The 13,037-nt window shown below is 37.8% G+C and overlaps 1 protein-coding gene across 1 annotated transcript in view; it reads right to left on the bottom strand.

The window, feature by feature from the left end:
• Positions 1-12,732, bottom strand: part of LOC117323711 (neuroglobin-like) — a 71,254-nt gene extending 58,522 nt beyond the window's left edge. The window contains exon 1 of the mRNA XM_033879127.1: positions 12,098-12,732. Coding sequence (XP_033735018.1) covers positions 12,098-12,297 — 200 coding nt within the window. The 5' untranslated portion in view covers positions 12,298-12,732. The remainder of the gene's footprint in view (positions 1-12,097) is intronic.
• Positions 12,733-13,037: the final 305 nt, after the last annotated feature.

The raw sequence follows: 13,037 nt of genomic DNA, 5'->3' as shown, positions 1-13,037 counted from the left end.
ATACAAATCAAGGTCACGACGACACCCGCCATACAAATCAAGGTCACGACGACACCCGCCATACAAATCTACGTCACGACGAAACCCGCCATGCAAATCTAGGTCACGACGAAACCCTCCATACAAATCTACGTCACGACGAAACCCGCCATACAAATCTAGGTCACGACGACACCCGCCATACAAATCTAGGTCACGACGAAACCCGCAATACAAATCTACGTCACGACGACACCCGCCATACAAATCAAAGTCACGAAGACACCCGTCATACAAATCCAGGACAAATCCGGATTAAATCGCTCAAATGAGAGTTAGGTAAAATGGATAGTGAACTAGCCTAGGATGTATACATGATCCCATTTTACCAATGCCATGTCGCTAAGCGGACAATAGACTGGCCTCCTGTATCAGAATATTGAAATTATAGATAAAATTGAGCTTTATGATTTTGGTCTCCATGATATGTCTGATTCTAAACTAGGGCAGATAATCTAGTATTAGAATTTAGCAATTCTTCACAAAATCACTTCGGGTACTGGTAGCCAGTCTAAACGGACAGTGGATTGGATAAAGTGTATAAATACATTTGCATATTAATTTGCGTCATCGTTGTCTTATTTGTCATATACAATTTACTCAGTCTGACGAGACTTTCTCGTTATTTCTAGCGTTTGTGTTAACCATTTTACAGGTAATTCAACCAGACTTAATATTAGCCCCTTAGTGTTTTTGTTAGACTTTGTCCATCTTCATGTTATATTATATCTCGATTTCATTTACAACTTACGTATTCGAAATACACATTATCCAATCCACTACAAATAATAGATCGCGAAGTTCGCGAGATTCCGGTCAATATCATTACCACAGAGAATACCGACATGCAACGAATCCATAATGATAACTCAATATGGATAAAACGAGGGTAAGATATGAACAAACATAAATTAACATGAAGACCATTGAAAAGGTACAATGATAACCAGACCAGGTGTTCCGACAGAGTAAGCGTATCCTGCTTCATTGACGTCTTCCTCCATGCAAATCTAGGACATTTATGGATTCAGAAAATGATCAGTACAAGGATCGTATATACGTAAACTAATGATATATTATCTGTGGTGGTTTGTGATTAGTGATGGTAACGAGATACTTAGCGTAGCCTGTTAACAATGGCAGTAACACACAGGTGTACGCCGTGTCTGATGCACTTTGTCAACGTTACGTGTTTAATATCGAGTAAATATGTGGTGCAACTTTGCAGTAAGGACATTGACGCAAGCAGATGTGTAATAGACATGAATGACCTAGGAAGAGTCACAACAGGGGGTAATTATGCTCGTTATAGAAGATATTGACGTCAAGAGACCTAAGGTAAAAACATTAAAGCTTATATCTGATTATATGAATGCTGCAATTTGCTGGTGTTGATTTTCATCCTAAGATTCTCTCTGCAGGTAGCGCATAAAATTGAATATGTTGTTCCATTGTACGAGTCTCAAGAGACAACTCAAGGCGTGATATATATCTCGCTAATCTTGGCACTGACTGTCACTGCTATATGGTAAGCCTCTGAGTTGACTATCCGCCAATGTAAGAAAGGATATTATTCCTGTCCCCAGATCATGGTATACCAAATCAAATTAATTTAAAATGGTACTTTGTGCTCCATACAAGACTTCGACACTGAAAGGGAGATACACGAGGAATCAGAACTGTCCAATTCCGCTGTCAATATCAGAGATGCTTGCCAATATTCCTGTGAAAAAGACATTTTAAAAGTTCGTTTAAGTTAGTACCATTCATGTAGACAACTTCCTTAAATGACACAGATAAAGGACTTATAATATAAACAACCAATCAATAAGTCTTAGATCAAGCTGTTAGTTCTATCAACACGACCGCTATATACCATACGTCATATATATCAACACAGACGTGAATGCCCTGGAAGGGTGGTCTCGAAGAATAGAAAAAGGTTATTAAGGATGGGTCTACATCATGATTGGTCAAAGCCTCCCCTCATTTTTCCATGTTTAACGGGGGGGGGGGGGGGGGGGGGGCATTCCAAAAGGATACATGGTCTGTATCGTCCAGATTTTTCTGGACATTTAGCGTCAATAAAAACCGATTTCGAAAAAAAATAAATATTCTTACATTTTGAGTTCAATATATAAACTAACTTTTCGTCAAGTATCCCCTGACTCACCGACTGTAGTTTAAAAAATCGTTTTAACAAAGAACACCTAAAAGATAATGCTCTATTTGAGCTCTTGCAAAGTGTTGAAAGCCATAGTCCATTGTGTATGCACTGTATATTACTGAGGTGTAAAAGTAGGATACCATGGAAGAAGAACCCTAAAACTTGTTCGACAAAACACCACTAAGCCACAATATGTACTAGCAATATCGATATGAACTGTTCAAGTTTTACGTAGTACCAGTAAAACTATACCCAATCCATCAAAAAAGTACGTGGCCAAGGGCCAATTCACACATTACGCTTAACCACTCCAGATTGTAAAGAACGAATCCTAGATTATCACAAGTATGTGTCAAAAGTGATACCCACTAAAGAGTACACGTCGGAAAAGCCGTAGAAAAGCATCCATTTTATTTGCTAACAGCGTATGGCCGCGTCTGTGTCCACACCCGCGTGTTGGTGATGCAGGAAATAGTGCCTATCAACAGTGTCCAGTATAATGGGGTTGTCACAAGAGGCCTCCTTTGACAGTTATCAGAGGTTATATAATCCCTGTACCGACATTTTTGTTGTCACCTAACCCTTAAAAGAGGGAGATGCACTCTTTTGTTTTGGATTGGTTGGGAAGTTTTTCAACAACTCGTTAAGCGCTGTAAATGTATCGCCATGGTTACAACCATAATCTCCAGAAAAGATCCATTTAGTACAGATAGTGAGTGGTTGAGACAGTGGCTCAGAAATAGTGGCTCAGCAACAGCACCGCTTGTTTATTTTTTTTAACCATCCTCATATGAAGCAAACTGCCTTTTTAAATAACCTCTCACTGTAGTGTCATATCCTAGACGTACCAGCATGGCACTGCATCTGGTCATAGGAAGACTTTACATAGAGAAACACTCTCGAAAAGAACATGAGTGTTAGAGGAAGACATGTGTTATGAGGAAAAGGGCGTCAGTACATTTCTTTAAATGTCATCATAGAGACATAAATTGCAGTGAACACCAAATAAGGGTCCCCCAATGTTTGCATATTCAGTAGGCGTAAGCTCTCTCCAAACATGGAAAGAAAAGAGCATTAAATTTTAGTTTTACTATGACGTAGTTGAAAAATATTGTTTAGTGTATGAGAACACAAACCGGAGAAATATAACAAAGACATGTCTACAGTCTGAGAGAATCTATCACCATTACGTAAACATCCGACATGTAGTACTAGGCTTTTTTATTTTTTACCCGGTGAAATAACAACTTATCTCTTTACATTTCCAATAGGTATACACATGGGTGTTCTGCCAATCAGACGATGCTAATCTTGAGTTAGATAGGTTCTGTCGACCTTGAAGACAATTAACTATTTATCAATATGGGATCAGTAGTCCTATATATAGAGTCTGGTTTTAGAGATACAATCTATCATTCTCCTTTAAATTAACTCGTAGTTATATGAAAGCATCATCACCGGAATTGTACCAACAACAGCGATATCATAGGGAAATTCTTTTATTTTATTTGATCTGATCATTTGAACACCTTTTCATAGTAGCTCTATCAGTACACTTTACCTACCTATTTCGACACGGCGTGGTGGTGTTCCCATGGTAAATCTACATTATTAATGTTTTAAGAGTCTACCTAGATTTCGTAATCGTCATCCAACGACGGTTTTGCAAACATAGTCATGTCGACACCAGGATACCTTCACGTATTAATTCCTTCATAATTCATACTTGGTAGTTATCAGATCTCCAATACGATATTACCTTATTGTTATTGCTCTCGATCTCGTCTCGAAATCTAACGTCTTGTTGAACTTAAAATGTTTCTATAGCATGATTTGTATGTGCTAAGCAATTACAAAATCATATACATGTATACAGGGGGACTGAAACACTCGTAACAGTCTATGAAATATTGGTCAAAATGGACAGAAAAATGTCGATGTGTAATGTATAGAAAGATGTTTAGACGAACTGATCACCAGTCAAGCCATACTGGAATACTGGTCAATGTGTTCTGCAATACTTGTCAAGACGTACTGCAAAACTAGTCAAGACGTACTGCAATACTGGTCAGCGAAAACCAAAACTGGTAAAAGGCAATTAAGGGTCAAGGCATACTTGAATGCAGGTCAAGGTGTTCTGTAATACTGGTCAAGACGTACTGTAATACTGGTCAAGACGTTCTTCAATACTGGTCAGCAGAAACTAAAAAGGTAAAGGTCAATCATTCATTAATGCGTACTGTAATACTGGTCAAGTTGTACTGGAATACTGGTCAAGGTGTACTTGAATACTGGTCAAGCTGTACTGGAATATTGGTCAAGGTGTGCTGGAATATTGGTCAAGGTGTACTGGAATACTGGTCAAGATGTACTGGAATATTGGTCAAGGTGTACTGCAATATTGGTCAAGGTGTACTGCAATATTGGTCAAGGTGTACTGCAATATTGGTCAAAGTGTACTGCAATATTGGTCAAGGTGTACTGCAATACTGTTCAACAGGAAATAAAACTGGTCAATGTGAACTGGAACTAAATATGGTAAAGAACAACCAATGGTCAAGGCAAACTATCACACCGACCATGACGTAATAGAACTCGTCATAAGTCATACCCCACTGACAAACGTCTACTAAAGCTCTCAAAAATCTGCATATTCTCACGACCAATATGTTTCACGCGTTCAATAATGATATAAACATACATTGTTCATTCAAAAATGTTTTACTGGCGGTGTCATTGATTTCTACATAATTATGACAAAGCAAAAAAAAAATACAGGCGTGCACTTTGCATCACTTTATTGAACAGCAATCACGTGTTCGCCGTCCATTCAAAAATCTATCAGAAATGAATGAGCTTATAGAATGTAGGAGAGACAGTTTATCGCTGGACTAGTTGAGGAACAGGTTCAGATTAGGGAAGCGCGAAATATTACACTGTTCACATCATTGCAATTCTTTGGAAGTTTTAAATATCGGTTACAACAATTTGCAATGCAATATCATAATACTATGTATTAATCATAAGTAAGACATATATTGTAGTTTTCAGTCCACAGTTCAGTATCATGCTAGTAACGATGGATGCCGGGACCATGCCCGGAAGGACGATCGTTGTAATGATCATGCGCAGTAGGGATCAGCAGGAATATATGGTTTCCGGGATTTAGCCCCGAGTATAGTGAGGTCGTGTTATGAGGGTCGATTATGACAACATTTAACTAGCTCATTGGCCTCAATGTGAATTGGCACAGCTGTCGTTGATGAATTCCGTGACTAAACCCTATCCCTTAGAGTTACACCCATCACCAATACCATATATACACAACTTTGTGACGTTAATAGGGTTATCTTACTGATGACGTGCGGAAATTGGATTGTTATAAATTACGAATTGTCACTCAAGTCATAAAGATGCGTGTGTTATCTAGTTGTCCTCCGTAGTTTATTTACAACTGATGGTATACTTTGTTTCTGATATTGACAACCTGTTGATACGACGTACCAATCTATACATATGCAAAAAGGGCAGAGAGAACCAACACCAGATGAAAGACAGTACACAGCAGTCGATAACATATCTATAGACTAGAGACACCATTGTCACGTGACTATTGTCCTGCAAACACCACAGACGGGAACAGCTGCACCATTGATATATATATGTTTGCTTTATTATGTAAAGCCAAATTTTAATTGGTTTTACATTACTTTTACACAGTTAATATTCTATAACGAAACAGCTGTTGGCTGCTTACCTGATTGGTTGTACATATTGTCTCCGATTCCTTACTGCAAACCCCGACTTCATTAACATTACCAAACTTAAGGGAATTCTTTAACTTGAAATTGTCCATAGGAAAGCATTATTGTATGTAAGGGAGAATTCTAAGCTAAGGAATTATGTAATGCTTTCCTACGGGGAAATATAAGTTAAGGAGTTTTATTGATGAATATGGGTTCTGGCTATGCTATCCGTCAATTTGATAGAGGTCATTTGATTCGGGAAAAATGATTGGCCGTAGTACTGTTTCTACTATATACTGATTAGTTGCCTTGTCGGTTTTTATAGCGTTTTTACATGCATAATTTAAATTATGCTGTTATATTTCACGATGAGCATGTGGCCGTTCTTCTCCTGTGACGTTAACATAGTATCCGTGTATAATATGACTTCACGGATCTCGTTAATGAATAAATATCGCTAAATGATATACTTATAGTCTTGCTCCTGTGGCTGCAAACAGCTCCTTCCTTCTACTTTACAGTTTTGAAATATATTTGACAATATGAAAGGTTGTCAAATTATTGCATTCTAATTACAATTAATTACACTTTCACCAAAGAAATAACACTGATTTAGTCCCAGAAACACATCAACGGAGCTACAAGTACACGAGCATTTGTTAAAGATTGATGAGCAGGCTGGCGAATAGATATAAGATTACGACAAAGTGTGAATTGGACGATGAATGAGGCTGTGTTTATTATCTTTAGATCTCCTACCCCCAGTGTGCTGAATCAAATCCCGCCGCCATTGGGGGCCGTTAGTGTAAACTCTGACGATTTATACCTCCACATATATTGTTTATATATACATCCGTGAAAACATGGCCACTCTCAGGGAGTAGACATATTGCCATTCCATCATCGTTAAGGATCAAAAGGTGTGTAATCAGGCGCCATTAATCATAATTTATGCGGTTTATGTTTCGGGACCAGCTACCCAGGAACCTCCCGTACGACATCGGACTTTATAGTTTCATACGGAATCGCTCACAGGGGAGGCGCCCGGTGTTATAGGCATATGTAAAAAGTGAGGCCGATTTAGCGTAGGATAGTGGGAAAAAATAATGTTGGGTCGTCGATTTATCCGCAAAAAAATAGACATAGAAAGTAGAGTGTTACGGAACCAATTCCACTTTGGGTAATTTTATAAGCCACTTCAGTTTTACATCTGGAAGATTGGATGGTAGATTTACGTAAAATATGTCTTCAAATATTGCCTTAGCACTAACAACCAGTATATGTTGCACTTTATACGTCAATGGCTACAGGGACTTTGCACCTTCTGTCCGTGTATTCTAGTACTCGATGGATTTGATGCCTATTATTCATTAAGTGCTATGGGCTAGCGTGTTACTGGGTATCATTTACTCTATGGGATATCGTGTTACTGGGTATCATTAAATACTATGGGATAGCGTGTTACTTGGTATCATTAAATACTATGGGATGGCGTGTTACTTGGTATCATTAAATACTATGGGCTAGCGTGTTACTGGGTATCATTAAATACTATGGGCTAGCGTGTTACTGGGTATCATTTAGTCTATGGGCTAGCGTGTTACTTGGTATCATTAAATACTATGGGCTAGCGTGTTACTGGGTATAATTTAGTCTATGGGATAGCGTGTTACTTGGTATCATTAAATGCTATGGGATAGCGTGTTACTGTGTACCATTAAATGCTATGGGATAGCGTGTTACTGTGTACCATTAAATGCTATGGGATAGCGTGTTACTGTGTACCATTAAATGCTATGGGATAACGTGTTACTTGGTATCATTAAATACTATGGGATGGCGTGTTACTTGGTATCATTAAATACTATGGGCTACCGTGTTACTGTGTACCGTTAAATGCTATGGGATACCGTGTTACTTGGTATCATTAAATGATATGGGATACCGTGTTACTTGGTATCATTTAATAATATGGGATACCGTGTTACTTGGTATCATTTAATGATATGGGATAGCGTGTTACTTGGTATCATTAAATACTATGGGCTACCGTGTTACTGTGTACCGTTAAATGCTATGGGATACCGTGTTACTTGGTATCATTAAATGATATGGGATACCGTGTTACTTGGTATCATTAAATGATATGGGATAGCGTGTAACTTGGTATCATTTAATGATATGGGATAGCGTGTTACTTGGTATCATTTAATGATATGGGATACCGTGTTACTTGGTATCATTTAATGATATGGGATACCGTGTTACTTGGTATCATTTAATAATATGGGATACCGTGTTACTTGGTATCATTTAATGATATGGGATAGCGTGTTACTTGGTATCATTAAATGATATGGGATAGCGTGTAACTTGGTATCATTTAATGATATGGGATAGCGTGTTACTTGGTATCATTTAATGATATGGGATAGCGTGTTACTTGGTATCATTTAATGATATGTGATAGCGTGTTACTTGGTATCATTTAATGATATGGGATAGCGTGTTAATTGGTATCATTTAATGATATGGGATAGCGTGTTAATTGGTATCATTTAATGATATGGGATGGCGAGTTACTTGGTATCATTTAATGATATGGGATGGCGAGTTACTTGGTATCATTTAATGATATGGGATAGCGTGTTAATTGGTATCATTTAATGATATGGGAAAGCGTGTTACTTGGTATCATTTAATGATATGGGATAGCGTGTTAATTGGTATCATTTAATGATATGGGATAGCGTGTTAATTGGTATCATTTAATGATATGGGATGGCGTGTTACTTGGTATCATTTAATGATATGGGATAGCGAGTTACTTGGTATCATTTAATGATATGGGATAGCGTGTTAATTGGTATCATTTAATGATATGGGATGGCGTGTTACTTGGTATCATTTAATGATATGGGATAGCGTGTTACTTGGTATCATTTAATGATATGGGATAGCGTGTTAATTGGTATCATTTAATGATATGGGATAGCGTGTTAATTGGTATCATTTAATGATATGGGATAGCGTGTTACTTGGTACCATTGTTGGAGGTTGTCGTATATTGATGGTTAATAGACGTTCTGTATACGCAACATTATCAAGGGGTTTAGTGAATTCGCAAAACTATCTTGAAAATGGTCTAATACGTTCTTCTATAGAATTCAAAAACTCTACTCTCAGGGTTCGATAAATTTGCTTAGTTCTCTGATATTCCTCAAAATCTGTTTTAAAGGGAAAAGGCGGAATAGCTCAGTCGGTTAGAGTGCCGGCCACGTAGCCTGAGGTGAGGTTCGGAGGTGAGTGGTTAGATTCTCCCTACCCGTGTCGGTTTGAATTTCTCGGGAAGCTGATACATGGGTGGGTATGTACTGTCTTGGTTGTTTCCTTTGGCAAGATTCTTGACCCTAATTGCTCCTCAAGATGACATGCGACGGGCCTCTGATATGTTTTTCAGTGATAAGGTCACAAACTACTATAATGAGACCACGTCTCAAACTGACCCTGGCCCAGGCGATAAACCCAACAAACAAATCCTTCAGCTCCCCCTAAAACTTACTTTGAAATGAGGTTAATTCAAATCATTGATCTATTAATTATTTAAACATCTTGACTCGATAAAGAGTTCGGGTAAATGTAAACAGGAGGTAAAATTCCCGAAATGCTACAATGAATACAATGAATATAGAGGTTCATTGTGGTTATATTTCGGGGTAAAGTAACATCAAATAAGTTGAATATAACTTATATATTTAATGATTGTATCTCATTTTGACTGCGTATACGGTAGTATGCCCGCAGTCGGTAACGAACATTTCCTATGGTTAGGACCTTTACGTTTTTGATTAATTTATATATTCACAATCCACAATTTCCATCTCAGAATAAATATGGTTGTAATGCACAGAATGCATTGACACAGAGTTAGTAGTGACGTGGTCCAGTGTTCTCAAGGAACTGTAGGCTTCAGCCATTTGTCATTAGCTAGCCTCGTGGAGAAGTTAAATATGCACCCATTTCCGCAATATTCAGTTTAGTTTTTGACAAAATACTCTCTCGACGCTAGCTAGATCATCAGGTGTAACAGGAGAAAACGCTAAAATTGCGTTGATCAGTCCTTTCAAAATGGCGCCGTCCAGAGTGACGTATCCGTAACGTAACAACTAGATGACGTCATAATTATGTTACCGATTCCCGCGTTATTGAATCCGCTTTCACTGCGTATACGCTAATTTATTCGCAGTCAGTGTTAACTAAGCTGAAGAAGGGAGAGATGTAAATATATCATTGTATATCAGTATTGCTGTGAAGATTACCATCAACAAGTGGCATTCCCCTATTAGCGTGTGGCATTACCAAACCGACAGAATCACAGTCAAGCCAGCAGTCAATCAACACTTGAAGAGCTGATCGCGTACCAGCTGTCGTTTGAATTTTAAATAGCGTCCAGAACAAAATAAGTGTTAAATACGACACGGAAACAATTCAACCAGTGCTCGGATTAAATATATCTGGTATACTTCAATTACATACAGGCCAAATAGAAAAAAGTCCCTAAGGGACTATCGAAACAAAGGGATGAATTCAATTAATCTAATTGAGAACTACTTCTGTACGTGTATAGGTCATTTTGGTCTATGTTATGATTATTGATTAGTGGGATTCACTGGTACCTTTGTTAATGATAAAGTTATAATTTGTTTATCATTTATGTAAAACAATTGTAAACCCCATTTTGTAGCCTAAAGATAATTACTTAAATTTGAGCGTCAAAGTATACACTGGTAAGAAGACTTCCCCCAGCTACATTGTCTATAGAACGGAAGTATCCTGTACATGGCCTCTTTCTGTGTCAGTATTTCTAACTGATCATATATAATTAGACACACATTGAATGCTGAAACGTAGAAACTGTTTACCCAATCAACACCAAATTAATTTCCTTTATTGCCATGTAAGTTTCAGCAACAATGCTAAAGGATCTTGTTCAAGGATGCAAACCACATTCTGTCCCATTTTTTTTTTTTTTTTTCGCTATTAAATGTGGAAACGCCGACTCATAATGAGTGAGAAGGGTGGTTTGGGCGGTAGAGCATTGGGCGTTGTAATATCAGATGATCAATCAAGGTCTCTAGTTTAACCCTCTAAGTTGTATTGTTCAAGCTGAGAAAAACCTGAGTAAGCTGAGCATACAAACCGCCAAAGTGCGGGCTTGGTTATGGCTTTTTAGTTGGCTACAACATTTTTTTTCCCAATCGTTCTGGATAGTATGTCTCCTTTTATTGTTAGGTGTAGTATTCGCCAGCTACTACATCGAGACCCCCGCCTCAAAATAGTCCATGTTGTTCACAGGACGATAAACACAGCAAATAAACTAAGCATCATGCGTCCCTTGCCCACAATAAATACGTTTTAACGGCAGAAATCGCCTTACCATCCATCCTTATATTCGTACGGAAGTCACAAGTGTCTCTACATTAGGTTAGACATAATATGTACATATCTTTTACAGGTTATACATGTGCATTGTCATATGTCAACACAACTAAATCCAATCGCTAAATGGAGGCTTCTTTAACGGTCGACATAATAACATCTGCTTCATTAGTCATTAAAACATTGTTTTTGTATTTAAAACAATGGTACATAATTGGTGCATAAATCTCGTTTTATTTCACAGAGCACGATTTTACTGTTTAGAATAGTCAATAGTCTCTGGTCGTCAAATAAGGCGATCTTTCATTGGTCGGTAAAATTGTGTTTTCATTATCCAATTCAAAAGTGCGTCATTACTTCAAGTATTGATTTTTTTTTACATTTTGTCAATACAGCTTTGTTTAAATAAACAAAAGATAACATTTTATTATCTAAAACGATCTTCCATTGGCCCATCAATGTTGCAATGGTCAATAAAGAAATAATGATTTATTTCTTAAAATGACCTTTTATTGTTCAATACCACATCATATAGTGTTTCACTCGTCAATAAACGTTCGTTGTCCATTGTATGATTCGCCATTACAATCAATATAAGTGTATATGTTTCAATTAAATATGACAATGACAAACAAGAAATGTCATATGATCAAAACAAATAGTTCCAAAAATGAGAAATAGATTATCTAAATCGCCAAGGACTTACCTTACAAACATCTCTACCCCTGTTTCGGCTATCTTTCGTTTGATACCTTTCCAAGACTGTTTAAGTTTAAAAGTCTGTCGAGCATTAAGGGGCAAACGTGGGTCAACACTAACAATGTCTGTGACACCGTTATCCGTGATTGGGTCGAACTCCTTGCTTTCTTGAACACAACTGGTTTCCTTGGTTTGTCTACATCCCATTTTGACGGTTATTATAGCACAATTACACCTCCATACATATACACATATCACAAATAGAAAGGTATCCGTCACAGCAATATCAAAACTGAACACGTATAAATCTCCAACACAGCATCACGAAAGATTAACTATTTTGTTAAAAGAACTAATTGTCTTATCACTAAAACCACTTTAAAACTCTGTTAAGAGTAAAATAAAATTATGGGAAATTCCGAGTGAGAGACACTACGATATGAGGGTACGAGTGATATGCTCGACGTCTTCGTTACTGACTGAGTGATCCGTCATAGCCTCGCTCCAGCATCTGAAGCACTCATCTGTAGAATATACGGAACAGCGTGATCTATAGCGTGAAGTACGGATCGATCCCACACCCGGCTCCTCTTTTTGTGTTTTACAAGCGCCTTGATCCACCAGCTGAGCGTTATCTGTAAAGCCGGCGTCGGTCGTTGATTTGGTACTATATAGTGCTTCGACGTCACAGAGGGTTGAATGGATGTATAGCAATAGATGAGGCAAGTTTCACTGGCTGGAAAACGGGTCACTAGAGCGTGTTGTCAATATAGTATCGATCGAGATTAGCAGAGTTTGAATGACACTTTCAAGACCAAATTTCGATCCCGTTGCCCCTATAATTGTACGTATTATATATGTACACGTAGCGACCTCGTCCTCGTCTCAGAAAATTCTATAGACAATGCATCCTGTTTGTTATATCTCCGCGAGAAATATCAATTTTT

Source organism: Pecten maximus, chromosome 3 (assembly GCF_902652985.1).
Source record: "Pecten maximus chromosome 3, xPecMax1.1, whole genome shotgun sequence".
NCBI lineage: Eukaryota > Metazoa > Mollusca > Bivalvia > Pectinida > Pectinidae > Pecten > Pecten maximus.
This window is presented reverse-complemented; position numbering and strand designations above follow the sequence as displayed.